Genomic DNA, 15778 nt, shown 5'->3' on the forward strand with positions numbered 1-15778 from the left:
ATAAAATAAAACATTTTTCAACTAAAACATCTATTCTAAAATTCTACTCATAGGCCAAGACAGCCATCGATCTTAATGATTAGGAAGTAGACTGTTCAGGAATGCAAGGAAGGTAACTGGGTATTAAGAAGGACCAAATAACTCGCTGGTTTTTATGTGATTCCAGGTTATACTATGGATTTCATTTACTTGGGGCAGACATTAACGAATGACCACAGGGAAGGTAAATTACAGTAGACGTGCACTCATCCAACAAACTTTTTTTTGTATTACAGCTTCCTTCAGAAGCACTTGCAACTTCTCAGAAATACCCATCACAGCACAACAGCAGTGTTTTCTTAATTATAGCATTAGTTCCATGTAAATCAATGCAGACTGTCAGAAGCATCAACATGCATGGTGGTAAATCTTCAAAGAAAGCAAAAGCTTCCATCTGTAGAATATTTATTTTTACCTCCTCGGAAAAGGACAGATACAAAGAATTAATTCTGCTAACATTTCCATAACCAACAAAGGCAGAGCCCTAAAGCATGCTTATGCAGAACTGACTGGGAGTAGGGGGTGAGAAATGGAATACACTTGCAATATGAGCACACCTCTCTAGAGAGAAGTCTATCTGTTCACCATGGAAATACTACTGGGAATTCACCCCTGGATATGCTTGGGTAACTATCATCACTGATGTTCTTTAAGCACTTTTCAAGGGAGGTTTGCAAAGGCACCAAACAGGCCTTGAGTCCATCCTTTAGGCCTCAAAAAACCACATACTTTTTGCTTGTTGTATCATTGTACGAGATATAAGTGCTAAGCGAGTTCTTCTAAAATGAGAACAGATGGGCCAAGCGTATCCATTGGCTGCTTTCCTCTAGTAAGGTATCAGAGCAAGGAAGGCCAGACATGTTTGCAGTACATGAGGAAACTAGGACTGAGGAAGCCTGAGTTGTTCAGCCCTATTCATGGACTTAGATGCAGCTACAATGCACACTCTTGAGACCCGACAATGGAGCACAAGTATTTTTTAAACTGTAAGAAACTGATTTCTGCAAACATGTTTTTTTCCTAGGCAACTTTCCTTCTAGGCCATACCATATATGATGAGAAAGACAGTGGTTTGGCCAAAGTTTCTTATTTCAGAACCTGGTTTCTGGCAAATTTCAAAGCTACAAAATCCCAGAACTTTGCTGGATGCAGAAACCTCAGGAGTTCGTGCTAAATCAACCATCAGAACATCTAATGCTACTGCCTGTAGAAAACCCACAGCAGAAGTTAAGGCTACGTCCCCCCTCAATACAACCAGTCTCCAGTGCAGAGGAATTAAACTGAAGATTAGGTTCTCAATTCAGACAGGGATCTATCCAAACTACGTAAAGATTGTTACAATACTACACTTCATTCACATATAGGAATTCTTACGTATTTACATATTGACTACAGCTTTTTTTTAGGCCAATGATCATCACAGAGAAGTGACCAATTTTAGTATTTCCAAATTATAAGGAATCACCTCTAACTGTACTTGAAAAGAATTAAAGCATGAAGTATTTAAAGAAGTCATATTTGTGTGAGTAAATTACAATTCAGAGCTGGCAGTCCATGCCTAAATCTCTAAACATATGATCTTCACCGTTAGTTTAGCAGCAACAGGGTTGATAATTTAAATTTATTTATTTAGTTTCCACACTACTATCTGTAGAGACTGGAGAATTTTGTTGCCAAAGCCATGTTTAAAATTAGCCCCTAGGCTGCACACACACATTTTTCTAAGAGGTAATTACAGCAAGACTTGGGCTGTCCAGGTTTAAAACCAGTTAAGAAACAAAGTGAGATTTACTACTGGTGACTGAGTTCTTTCCACACGGTTACCTTTAAATGGTTATATTATTAAAATACGTTCATGTAATGGCAGATTACAGAGAATTCCATTCTGTTTTAACAAATTATTTTGCTGTGTGAGAGCTATAGTTGCTTCCGTGCAGTGAAACAGTTGCTGCAGGGAGCCAGCACAGGAATCTGTTACTTTTATCCAACAGGATGCATTTTTGTCCTCATAAAGGTGTTTTACAAGAGTGTGCAACTTTGCTGAAAGCCAATTCTACTACACACCAGGTCAGTTAGGGAAAGAAGAAGACAGAGAAAGCACAGGCTCTGCCTCTTGCAGGGAAAATTGGTGCATGACTCACTGTCATTAATGCATCATTCCCAAGAAGTTAAATGACTCTTTAGTTAATAGCTCTTCATGCCAAGTGTTTTTCCTCTTACCCTACAGATGTATTGGTTCCGCTCGCCTGGCGAGAAGGTTTGTGAGCGCACAATCATGCTGTTCCTGACAAAGGGACGCTGTCTTGAGCTCCAGCTGGCTCTGTCCTTGGGTCGGACTGTTGCATTCTCGTTAACTGATTCCTCAGTGTTAGTCTCTTTATCAACCTATCAAAAGGAATTCAGTTTGTAAGAACTATTACGCCTGGACACATGCCACTATATGTTTTTTTTGGTCTTTGAATTTTACAAACATTCTTGTCACCTTGGAGGGGACGGAAAAAGATCACTAGCAAAAAATCATCTCGCTCACCATGCTACACCAAGCAAGGAAGCACAAAACTCCCCAGATACTTAGGGGAGTCTGAGCAGCCTTTGAAAACAACTCTCTCTCCTCTAAAACCATAGCTTCTGCCTTTGCTGCCCTGCAGATTTTCTGATCCAACCAGGGTACAACAAGCATTTTGATTAGCCATTTGCATAGATAGTTATTATGCATTTGTATTTACACTGGATTTGTTCTGGATTTGTAGAACAGCAAGGTTTGGCCATGCTTGAGATGGTGCCTATGCACTCAAAGCAGCAGCTGGGATGGGTTCTTCCATACATCCACCGAGGGCCAGCAGAGCAGTGCCTCATGGCAATGTGCAGAGCTGCAGCAGCCATGTGAAATCAGGCAGAGGTCACCGCTAGCTTCTGCCCTGAGAAGGGGCTGCTGCCCGGTACAGTTGTCCCTCACATGTCATGAGGAGCCTCAGGTGCTGACATCCCTGTAGGAGGCGCCGTCTGTACTTACAAGCAGCAATCATCTTGACAGCAGGGACACAATGAGCACTACAGCAGCTGGCACATGTGGTGTTACTGATGTGCACTGGGGCATTTTCTTCAACTGGGGTAATTTAATGAAGTTCACGATTTTGAATGGGCAGGTGATAAATACAAGGACCTAAATAGCACAACTACAACCCTGAATGATCTGGCACAAGATGATCTATACTGTGCTTGTTTATAATCAGGTCTGCAGTGTCTTTCCTTTACTGTCCAGGTCCACCCAGCCCTGGCACTGCAAAAGACTTATGTGCGTGTCTAACCTTCAGATGTTCTCCTTGACGTCTCCCCTTGCTGAGTTAGAGCTTTGATCTATATTTGTCTGCTACCCAGAAGACTGTCAGTCCTTTTATACCACGGCCTTGGCTCATTTGGCATCTTTCCACATTAATTGGAAGTTAATTACAGTTTCCAGCAAGTCCACTGAGGTGTCAAACTTTTGTATAGTTACAAACTTGAAGGAACAAGCTGTCATTCTTGTCTTTTTATCTTTGTTGTTTTATAGAACCCATAGGACTAATAGGCAACATTATTTTCATTAAGATGCAGAAATATGTTCTAAAAGTTTAATTTCTAGATTATGTGCTATTGCATCGGGCACATCTGTATAAAATATTTTGTGAAAGTCCTCTCCGAAAGGTAGAATATAGTTTTAGGCAAACAGTTAACAAGAACATGCCAATGGAGGCATCATATACAGTGTGTGGGTAGTTCAACAGTATGTAGTTTAATACATATTTTGGAGTCTTCTGTTAATTAATCTTCCTTCCTCTGCTAAGCCAGATTTTGTATTTCACAAAAATAGAAATCAGAAATAAGGAAATTCCCTCATTGCTCTAAAGATCTTGATCCCTGTTCTGTTTCTGCCTCTGTTTATTAGAAGGGAAACAACATATAAATAAAAAGAAATTGGCAGCAGTGTAACAGATGCGCAGAAATATTTTAAGTATGCACAGATTGAAACTATTGAACTGCTCCTGTACCTTGCATAGCTTCCTTGTGCAACAAAAAAAAGGTGAAGACTGACATTTTTAATTAATTGTCTTTGACTTACAAGTTCTGTGTAGCATGCTTGTTAAATGCCTTCTGTACAGCTCAAAAGTGACTATGCCAATTTTGCTAAAAGTTCATACAAGTGCTACAGCAAATGCCACATCAAATTGTGAATGCTCAGATGTGACAGATTCCTCAATTAACTACCCAGAAACGGGTCTTCAGACCTAGTAAGATAGCACAGGAATGCTCACCAGTGTTAGTACGATGGCAGCTTGCTGGCTTTCATGGGCCTCATCTCTGTTCTGTCTGTTCTCATCTTCCTCAGTTTCTCCTGCATCAATGAATAACCCCATGTCATCGGTACAGTTGCCTTCTACTGCCAGCTTAATGTCATCTTCCTCTTCATCCCCAATTTCATCAGATGCTTCTGCAAGCATTTCTAACCTGCATGAAAAAAAGCAGCCCGGACTTACTCTTGAGCTGATAAAGCCCACCAGAGAAAGATAGTGGAAGGCCTAGGCCTTCACTCATGTACAACATATGCATTTTCCATATGATTATCACTGAAATGCTTCCGTTAAGTTCATGTGACAGCATACTTCATTATATGCTCCAATAAAACCCTGCAAGCTCTACTACAGTTCCCCTTCAGGATCATGACGATTACGCTGCACTATATTGTATAGCTCTATGCTGTTAGCACTGAAGGACTTTGGTTGTAATAAATTCACAAAACAAGTCTCTCCTTCCCCAACAATAAAGCTAAAAAATTGCACTGGAACAGAACTCAGCAATTTAGCAAGAAATCCTTTTGAGGATAGTTCACAGCTTCTTCAAAAACAAGATAATCAGTGGAAGCACCTACACACTGACTCTGTCAGACAGAAGACCTCCACTCAGATCCTACTAGTCACTTATTAGTGCAGATAGATAAGAGACATCCTAGTAGACCTCCAGTGGCTTAGATACCCCAAGTCGTTTCATGGAACGAAGTATATTGAAGGAGCATGAGCACTGGGTACTAAAAGGGCAGCCAAAACACTGTAAACCTAAGAGAAGGTAAAGGAATTAACCACACAAGGGAATGAGAATCCCATCCCCACACTGCTCTCTCATTATCTGTGAATAAGAGGGAGGAGCAGAATCATTCAGACATGAATAGTAAAGGAAAAATGGCTCTACCAGTCTTCCTCAGAGCCCCTTTCCTCCTGTTCATCCTCTTCCTCCTCGTCTTCAGCCAGCTCTTGTTCTACGGCTTCCAGCTCAGCGGATGTTCTCTCCAGCAGAGCTGACACAGCATCCTGCTTACAAGGAAGGAGAAGGCAAAACCACAGTGATACATAATCCAGGTTTAAGAAAAAAGAAAAAAAAAAAAGGAAAGAAGACCCCTTTACAAGAGCTCTATTACCCTGGTGCTCCCTGGTACCAGCAAAAATTGACCTAGACCACAAACAGTGAGTTTGAATTGTTAGCATGTAGAACATTAATGGATGAATTTCAATCCAAAACAGATTGTTTGTATAACGATAATGCAATCAAATATGTTCCTGTCATCCTATAATAACTCCTCTCTCTTTTCCTCTCATGCTTGTAATATCCCTAGCTAAAAACAGGTTCTTCTTAAAAGTCACATTTTAATGCTGTTCTCTTGAGGAAGTATTAAAGCAGAAAAGTTTATTTAACTAAAGGAATTAGCATGTGTTCTGCATAAACAGCATTGTCTGTGAAATTACTTTTTCAAGTATGCAAATTCAAATAATAAATAGCATTTTTAGTACATGCATATGAAAGTCAATGGTAATCTTAACAAAGCCGTTAGGTAACATTTATTTTTAAAATTAAACAGCAGAAATGTTTTGAATTAGAGTGCGATTTCATAATCCACTAAGAAGCTTCAGCCTTACCCACACTTATCAACAAGTTTGCAACTCTTTATGGGAGCTACTCACACAAAAAGACTGTAAACAGAAGTGCCTGCAAGACACTTCAGGGGAGGACAATATACACAGAACTGTAGTGCCATGGCACAATTAGGGCCTGTGTTTTTTTTCTTGTTATTACAGTAACAGTCAATACTTCACTCACCAAGTCCAATGAGTCTGATGACTGCTTGCTTAAAAGAAACATGGGTTCCTCATTCTGATCCTTTTTTTTTTTGCCAGGGATTTGCTTGCAAGACAGAAGGTTATACCACAGAGCACAAGTCTCATCAGAAAATGATAAATCTGCCAGACTGATCTGAGTTCCAGCCTGTACAAAAATAAAGGGACAAGTCTGAAGTTCTTTTCCGGTAAGACAGCTGAAAATAAGTTCAACAGTATTTATCATGTAAATTAAGCAGAACAAATTTGACATGGATCTTACTTCTCTTTTTAACTGTACAATTTTCTGTTTCCCTTCACTGCTACTTAATCAAAATAAACAAAGTAGTATATGGAAAGGTCCATCATAAAGTCCAATCTGCCCTATTCTATTTCAGGTTGCAGAATTTCTCCCCACATGCATCACACAAATCCCTCTATCTCTGTAATGCACACATTTGCTTTCTATAGCTTTCAATAACAAAAACTTGTGCCAGTGAAATCTGCAGTGTCAACCCATAAAACAGCAAGTTACTGTTAATTTTCCAGTTGTTCCACCACAAAGATTATCAATACAGAAAACAATAATGGATGACTTGTATGTTCTAACCAGTGAAGAAGCAGATGAAAAGAGATTAAGAAGCCCTTTCATTTAGACAAACACTCTGGGAAAACGTACAAAGTACCTGTGTGCTTGGACTGTTTGTTGGAGATTAAAATCCTCCATTCTTGGCAAAGCAAATCAGCCTCATGGCTACTAAGCTGAGCAGCCCTTGCCAAGACTGGTTGTGATGTCCAGGCTTTCAGCCAGAGCTGGTATTCCCAACTCTTTCTTCTGATCTTGTGATTAACCCTTATGTCTTTTTGTCTTTTTTCTCCTTCGCCTTTGAATCCTCCATTCTATTGCATTTTTGTTCTGTGACTCTTCCCTACCTAAAAGGGGAAACCTCTTGGTTTTCTTCACATCAGTAAAGCTGATGAATTCAGTCCATGGACACACTGAGAAAGGCCAACACGTGGCCCAGGAACTCCTACATTTTTGAAAGTGGGAGGCCACTCCTGCAGTCTGGTCTAAAGATCCCCATCAGAATTCTAGCATCTCTTCAGGGCATTTAAACAAAAACTCTTACTTTTCTATTACAACAGACTTATGGTGAAAAACTGAACTGACTTGCATAAGAGAGTGCAAAACCAATTTGAAAGTAAATGAAAAGTCACTAATTAGGTGATAACTGCAATTAACAGTAGAGTACAAAAAAGCCTGTCTAGTAAGCCGGCCCATGGATATCATGCTGTTTTATTATTTCTAAAGATCATAAAAATGAAAAAGGTGAACTTTTATTCTACAACAGTGTAGAAAAATTAAATTTAGTTTGCTCTTTGTGACAAGTTTTGATAAAGAGGTTGGTGTTGATTTATTTGGACGTATTATGACTCTCAGCTTTCACTTTAAAATCTGCTGTTGGTGTAATGTTGCAATGAAGTCTATAATATTTTAATATCAAAAACGACAGAGCTGCAGTACCAGCCTATAATTAAAGCTTACAGTAATGCTGTGTTAGAATTATCAAACCACCTCCTGAAACATCCATCCAGGATAAAATTGGGTAACTGGAATTTCAGAGAAAACCAGAGTATTAAAGCAACAACTATATATGGAGAAAAAATTCTGAAGCAAGTACTGTGAAATTTTAGTGGCCTTGAGCATCACAGTAAAAGGGGACACTATGAACAAATGGATGCCAAAAAAAAAAAAAAAACCAGAAGTAAAACTGCATACCAAGCATTCTTCCCGACAGCTTCTACTGACTGCACAAACATCTACTCTCAGAGTTTTCTGTAGCAGTGTTCCTTGGGAAATGGCAACTCTGAATATCTCGTTGAGTAAAATGGTTTCCATGGCAGGATGAACTTTTGTGCGGAACAGACAGCTGGTATCAGCTGAGGATGGAAGTACTGCTACTCTAATATACCTGTTGAAAACAAAAGAAGATCTTTACCTGTATTTAAATTAACACTTACTGATGATTGGTGATAGAAATCGACCCCATTGTCAAAAGGACTGCATGATAAGAAAATGAAACAAAGCAACAAACCAGAAATGGAGTGGAAAAGAGGTGAAAAAGAGAGAAGGGGCTGAGAAAATCCCATCTTTTCCTTGCACAAACATTTCCCAAAATAAATTTCTGTCTCTGTAGTAGCAAAGGAGATAGCTGTTTCTGCCTCTGTCCTATTTATCCTCTGGTTTGGTTCTGCAAACACACTCTGAAAACCATGTCACAGAGAGGAGGAAAAAGAACCTTAATGTCAATTAAAAAATAAATGAGAAGAAATTCCAATAAAGGTAAAAGTTAAACTCTTAGAACAGTGCAAGCAGCACTGAAAGCAGTGGCATGTTTTTCAATCTTTTCAAAATCTGAACAGAACTCCAAAGAAAACAGAAAACTAAGAAAAATGAGGAAGAAAATATCTAGGGCCACAGCTGCTTAAGGCATGTAATACATAAAGTGGGACTTAGAAGAATGCAGTCTGAAAGCCTGAAGAAGTACAGAACTATCTTCCAACTGGTATGCAGCTGCATTCTCTGTATCTAACAACTGTGAATGGATACTGTGTGAATAAAGGCAGTAATGGCTAGCTTGCAGGTCTCCCGTTACAAGTACTTCAATGGATGAAAGACATTCCTCGTGTAATTTGTAGCTCTATTTCCCTAGTGCGCAAGGCCTCAAATGCATGAGCAGAGCACATCAACTGTTTTGCATCTTGTCTGTGCCTATGCATTAGCTTATTTCTGGTGTTGGCTTTCCATATTATTGATACGTATTAAAGAGCAGAATGCAATGAAGCCAGCTAAAGCGGGAAGAACAAGTGGAAAAGTATTCTGGAAAAAAAACTTTCTGGAAAAAAACTTATTCTTCCCAGATTTGTAGTACTATTACTGTATTTTATGGTAGTGATTTTATACATACTGTTAGAATTATTAAAAATTCACCTTTTAGATGAAATAAACCAGAAGAAATTAGGTTAACAAAATCAAATTTCTCCCAAACCTGAATTTGGACACAGCTTTTATTCCTCAATTGCACTTGGCTTCTTGGGATAACAAGTAAAAACAAGTTGCTTGGTTAGAAAGTATAGCCTGGAGAACAGGAATCTGGCCTTCCAACACAACGATCCCAATATTAAGTGGCAGTGCAATGCAATCCCAGTAATGCTGCTGTGGTATTCGTATAACGTAGGTGAACAACTTGCATGGTCTACTTACAGCCATTTTAACAGATAAAGCAATAGTTAGGAAACATTTAGAAAAGAAGTATGAATAGTAGTATAGTATATCTATATAAATATAAATATATATATATATATAAAGGGTGGTTAACTAGAGTCTTATTTATTGGCATCAGGCCAAACTGATGGGTAAAAAGAGAAGCAAAAGAAAATGCTCCCTGGCTTTATTTAACAGAAGTGCTTACTTTCACTTTAGCACAGGAAAAAAAGGAGAATATGTCCATCAGTGTCTCACATTTTACTGTGACAAACTTACAAGTTCTTCACTGAATAAAAAAATGACCTTGACACAAATTTTAAGTATTCCATTTTAGTGTAACGTGCAAATTTCCTGGTAACTTTGAAAACTTTGTTTTCTTGCCGGAATCCATAAAAGCTATGTACTTCTACAGTTTGTTTTATGCATATTTTAGTGTTGTAAGGCAGCCAATCAACCAATTTCTTTAGAGAATTTGTTCAATTTCTTATTGTATTCTCATATTACTACTTACACTTTAGAGCCAAGGGGAACAGAAAACACTGGCAGATTTCTGAGCTGGACTATGATTATCACAAAACTTGAATTGCTGTGGTCGTATCTGTTAAAGAGAGGATAATATGAGGAAAACTCACTATTTATTTACGTAGGAACAGATAAATTCTCTTTGCTGGTTGCTCACCTGAGTCCTATTTGAACTTGGGCAGTTGCATCATCTTCACTGTATACAATGTCCTCGGTTTCATTTAGACTAGGGCAAGCAAGCAAATACACAACAGTTAGGAATGTTATACAACTGAAGCAGACACACACAGAATGCACGTACATTCTCTTGAATTTAATTGCAGCAAGCAGTCCAAATGAGAATTTCACAGCCTCTCTAATAGCAATTCCTGTTTTAAGATAGTTGCTACCTGAACATTTTGACAAATCCAGTCATGAGCCAGAGTCCTTAGGCTGATTACTAAAACAGGCCAGACTAATAAGCAAGAGAGCAACTGTAACATTTTTCTATACTTGGTTAGTACTTCTTAATTATTCCAAATACAAAATTGGAGATTAAAAGTTCTAATAAATATCAGACCACACATAAACTGAATATGAAGAGCTACTTTGGAGGACCTTTGAGAAACAGGAGCTTTGTACAACGGAGAAGTTTCTGTGCAAACAAGAAACATCTTTCCTCTAAGCTTGTTTCAGAACCATTCAAAGAACCAAAAGGACTCAAGTCTTGTAATTGAAGAGCAACTCCAGTACAGAACGGAATTACAGACAATCGGTGTGGCAAAAAAAGTTTCCAGTTGTTTTCTGAGAGGTTTGAATGAGGATGTGTTATTAGTGTGTTTCATTAATTTTTAAAATAGATTGTTGAGATCAACGAACAGAGGTCAAAATAGTACATATGGAGAATGTCACAGATATCCCATAGCTTACTGAGACAGGACAGAGTTATTTTGAGACTATACATTCCAAGATTTCCTTCTACTGTTCATTTCCTAGCTGCTGGCTAATATGATAGGGTGTGTTTATTCTCCCTTCCTTCCTTAAATTACTCAACACAAAGACTAGTCTATGCAGTGGGAAATTACTGTACTGTAGCTTCAAGAGCACACTGACAAATTGTTATTCCATACAGAGTGCTCATAAAGACACTTCTACTAAACATAAGCAGATCACACAGAGGCACTCATTACCACTTCACTACTTCCAAGTCAATGAGAATTAAAAGTATCCACACCTGGAGCTATCACAGAAAACCTGGTGTCTGTAAATCTTAGCTTGTGCAAATAGCTATAGCTTGCTTTTGTACATAGGCTTAGTGGATGCAATTGTTTCCTTTCGTCTCTGTCTGAATAGCAACGGGGAAAAGAGAAAAAAATTGTTCTGTTTTCCACCCACCCCACCAGTCACTGGAGATGAAAACTAAAGAGTTCCACAGAAAATCCATGCCTTTTAGTCCAATGTTTGTTCAATTCTATCCTATCTTCTGCTTACAGAGAGCACTGTAAGTTGTGATCACAGTAGCTCTGAATTGAAATGAGGTGGAAAGAGAACTATGACTGGTGAACTGAACTACTCAATCACAGTCACTTAGTTAAGTGAAGGCTGAGTTTTTACAGAATCACAGATTGGATGAGGTTGGAAAGCACCTCTGCCGCCACCTGGTCCAAGCAATAACACCTGCCAAAGGATGGCCAGGACCACGTTTAAGTCGCTTAGTGGGTAATCTCTTTGGTATCTGTGCTTTTATATTTGGTCTCATGTATTATTATTGCATTTTTATTTGTGAAAGACTTCACAAGTAGATGTACTTTTATCAGAGGACAATAAAACCCATTCATGATACCATAATGCACCTTTATCTGTCCTAAAACAAAACATTTAATCCTGTCAACAGAAGACATGCATCAACATCTTCATAAGCATCCTCAGAATACTCAAGAGGACAAAAAATTCGTAGTGCCAAGAATATGCCAAAAAGGAGATGAAAATAAAACTTTTAGCTTCTCTCACAGTTTGCCAGTCTACTCTTACCCAGCCTAGAAAAGTAAAAACACTGCATAAGCAAGTATGGAGAATTCCATGGAAGTCATATCTTGTCAAAAAGCAACAATGGCTAATACGTTTCTTCTTGTATCCTTTCACCACAGTAAATGATGAATATTAAACCCTAAAACCTTAAATCAGGATTATTTTTATACCAACATTTCATGTGGGGGATCTTCTCATCTTTCCAATATCCACTTTTTTTAATGAAGCAAATATTCAAATGAAATGCTGTTCCATCATAGGATTTCCATAAAAGAAGCAGTAACAGAGGTCACTCTGAGCAGTGCCAGTACAGCCACATGGCAGAACCCGTACAACATTTCTAAATTCCTTGCGCCGATGGTATAAAATTGCTTACAGGAACACTTAATTTTTTGGTGGAAATACTTATTCTCAAACCTACTGTTTCACAGAAGCTTCATATACACCACTATCTCCAGCTACAGACTCATCAGACACGGCAGCAGATACACAAGCTGTCTTCTCTGCAAGGAGATGACTAGCTGCTCTTCTCGGCAAGTCAACACCTATGAAAAGAAAGAATGAAAACCAGTCAGAGAGATTAATAGTCAGAAAAAGAGAAGTGCATAGCTTAGAAAGTTGTCAAGTTGAAAGCAGTGACCCTTAACTGAATATCACACAGTAGTTTTGTTCCACATCATTACACATTCTGAGACTGCATTACCGGTTCCACATATTTTGGCTAGAGATATATCCAAACTGATGAACTTGAAAACGTACAACTGTTATTCCATTCCAAAGTACATGCTTCTATCATCACCTGTATCAGCTGAGCTAGTTATTATACTTCGTTATCCTCATTATTAACACCCATTATCTTCATCTGTGAACCTGTATTTGCTATGTTCACATTTTACACTATAGAAACACTTTAGCTACATGCAAAGTAACTGCCTACTTTTTATTAAATATTCACAAGTCAGACAGAAGCACTCTCCCCAGTGATATAACTACTAGAAATGAAAAATACCCTCCGGTTTTCTATCATAAAAAGTTTTTTATTCTACCGAGTCTTTACTATCAACTACTACTCATCTTTAATCTTCAATCTGTATTCATACACTAGTTTCAGGCAGCAAAGCAGCAGCATTCACTGGAAGCCACGTTCTGCAACTCAGTTAGTTGAGGGTCTGTGCAGTACTGTTATCTGCCGAGGGGTGAGGATGTTGGTATGCATTATGGTCCCCATCTGAATCATGACTTTACATCTTGTTAAGATGTTTAAAATTTAAGGCTTCAGATTAGATGATTGATTGCTGCATTTGTGCTTTTACTTATGGCAGTAGGAATGCTTTTTCCTTGATGATGAAGTGCTCTTTCCCTTCCCCCCCACCATGTGAGGGGTGAAGGTGATGACATGATTTATTGATTACCCTCAGGAATTACCACAGCAGCCTGAATTGACTTTGACAACGACAGAGACTGACTGTGGAAGAATTCCATGATATTCCAACTTGGTTTCTGACAGCAGAGACATGTACAGAGGAGGAAATGTATATACAGTTCACCAACAGAGAAAAGTCAGAGATAGACAGGCAGGTTGGTGAGCACTGTGTCTAAATAGCCAAGGTAGATTATGACTTGAAATTACTAGCTGCACTGACTTAAGCTATGTTTGTCTGCTCCCAAATTAAGATTCTGTAGTATCTGAATTCACAGCCTTGTACAATCTATATGGCAGGCTGAAATATTCCATGCAGATTTTATGCCTCAGGCTGAGTTTGCAGAAAACCTTTCCACTCAGCATTGCAGCAGTTCCAAGAGAGAAATTAGAGTAGAAACACTGAACCAACCCCAGCTTTGTACCTCACTCTTAACGTACCGAAAGCCTCGCCATGAGGCCCATTTTACTCTGGAAACTAGTGGTACAGGAAGCTTAATTAATTTCTGGCTTTTCAAAATTGCTCATTTTGGCAGCCTTAATGGCCTCTCAAAGTTAATGTTACCTAATTACCAACAACACTTCAATAAGTGTCATTCATCCCATCTTCCTTAGAGAGAAGCAAATTCTAGGATGGGATGACTCATCCTTTTGGAAATTACCCAGGTTATCTTAGGTGCTCTGCTCTAACTCACAGATGGGTAAAAAGCTAAAAGCTAAGAAATCCATGTTAAGAATGGGCAGAGCAACACTGTAACTTACATGGCATGTGGGAACTTGTCTCTTTCTCAACTTACATACAAAATGAACTGCAGATATTTTGGTGACAGCAGGTTCAAATAACTATACACACACAAATTTTAACTGTTGAGCACAGAAATCTCCTCCACTGAGGAACCATGCTTGTAACTTATTCTTCAATAAGAAGCAAAGTATCTGAATTCAAGTTACTAAAAAAACAGCACAAGGTATTTTTCCTCTGTCCTCAAATGTTCTGACAATACCTAAGGACACCATGCATCCTTCTTGTCTTCAAAATCCAGTTATTTTTTCTTTTGTTGCAACAGTTGCAACAGCTATTGAACAGATGTGGATGGAATAGGGAGCTCACAGCTCTCTGCTCCCAAAGCTACAAATTATAATATAATACTGCTCACAATGGCAAATCTGAGCCCATTGAGTTACTCTTCAGTTACAGGAGCTTTCTCTACTCAAAAGTCATTTGCTTGTTCAAAATCTTTGTTATGTATACATTTTCACATTAGATTTTTTCACAAATTACCTGAACTTCCTTCATGCAGAGAAGACAAAGGCTGTTTAATGCTTTCATGAAGATCCTTATCGTCTGCAAGAATCTGAGATCCTGCTCTGGCTTCAGGGTCCAATAATATTTGGTTCTCACAGAGACTAATGCCTGCAAAATCACAGTCTTCAAAGTCTGTAGTGAGGTGATGCAGAGGGGAATTTTGAGCAGAGACAGAAAATGCAGCTTCTAAAACCAAAGGGGAGCCTGGGGGAGACAAGGAGGACAGTGAAGACCTGGAAGACAGTGATGTCACAGATTTGGGAGGCTCAGTCAGTTTGGGCTGGTCTGTGGCTGAAGGAGAGTCACTGTAACCTAGTCTCTCATGGGAGCTGACCACTTCATTTTCATGAATAGTAGTGATAGGCCCTGAAGGAATGTAACCACTTTTTTCTTGCAATATGAAGTCAAGCTTATACTGATAGTCCAAATCCGTTATTTGATCGCATTGGTTGTAATAGAGATCCGTGGAGCTGAGCGAGTTGAGCGACCCTCTGCTTGATGTGTTCAGAGATCCGCGGCTGGATGCCAGAGATCCCAGACTGCTCCCTGATGACACAGACAGCGTACTAGCTGAGAGGCTGCAAAGAAAGAACAAAGACATACACTGATGTTACTGAACTAAACAGCACAAGGAGAGATAAGATTGACTGGGAGCTGTACTGTAATGATTCCTTACAATAGAATATTGCTTAGGGCTTTTTTTTTTGTTGTTTTTCTTTCTTTTTACACAACCATACTTGTTTTAGAAGCAGTGTGCCCAACCTGCGCACCCTCAGCACAACATAAACAGCTTATGGACTATTCCCAAAGCCCTTTTTCCAGAGAAGGCTGCAGCCTTAACAAACTGGTCTGGCAGTGATAGCAGCTCTCTCAGCTGCTCTGCTCCACCCTGGAGTGGGCACTCATGGAGTCAATGTCACTGCAAAGGAGAGAGGTTATGACAGCAGAAGACTGCTATCACCACAGAACAATTTACGCAGCATTCCCTCTGCCTAAGCACCTGGCAGCTCTCAGAAGCAGAGAACTCACAGCAGAACTACTTTGCATCCAGTTCTATAAGCACGGTACAGGCCATGAACATGCAATCTTTACAT

The 15778-nt window shown here is 39.1% G+C and overlaps 1 protein-coding gene and 1 long non-coding RNA gene across 6 annotated transcripts in view; one reads left to right on the top strand and one right to left on the bottom strand.

Moving 5' to 3' along the window:
• Positions 1–15778, top strand: part of LOC109367253 (uncharacterized) — a 71186-nt gene that overhangs the window by 49852 nt on the left and 5556 nt on the right. Inside the window, exon 2 of one of the 2 annotated variants that reach the window (XR_014882904.1) lies at positions 6243–8484. This is a non-coding gene — a long non-coding RNA (uncharacterized LOC109367253). Of the gene's footprint in view, positions 1–6242; positions 8485–15778 lie in introns of those variants that run through there. The other variant, XR_002114195.2, reaches the window with a different exon arrangement.
• WWC2 (WW and C2 domain containing 2) overlaps positions 1–15778 on the bottom strand; it is an 87653-nt gene that overhangs the window by 10746 nt on the left and 61129 nt on the right. For 3 of the 4 annotated variants that reach the window (XR_014882903.1, XM_085222438.1, XM_085222441.1), the window contains 9 exons: positions 14661–15262; positions 12380–12503; positions 10109–10177; positions 9941–10027; positions 7942–8134; positions 6166–6330; positions 5263–5384; positions 4332–4524; positions 2260–2424 (listed from right to left, as the gene is read on the bottom strand). Coding sequence is in view for 3 of the 4 variants with exons in the window: in XM_085222438.1 (XP_085078564.1) it covers positions 2260–2424; positions 4332–4524; positions 5263–5384; positions 6166–6330; positions 7942–8134; positions 9941–10027; positions 10109–10177; positions 12380–12503; positions 14661–15262 (1720 nt within the window). In the remaining variant the exon portion in view is untranslated. The remainder of the gene's footprint in view (positions 1–2259; positions 2425–4331; positions 4525–5262; positions 5385–6165; positions 6331–7941; positions 8135–9940; positions 10028–10108; positions 10178–12379; positions 12504–14660; positions 15263–15778) is intronic. The other variant, XM_085222440.1, reaches the window with a different exon arrangement.

The sequence above is a fragment of the Meleagris gallopavo genome, chromosome 4 (assembly GCF_905368555.1).
Source record: "Meleagris gallopavo chromosome 4, MGAL_WU_HG_1.1, whole genome shotgun sequence".
NCBI classification, from domain to species: Eukaryota; Metazoa; Chordata; class Aves; order Galliformes; family Phasianidae; genus Meleagris; species Meleagris gallopavo.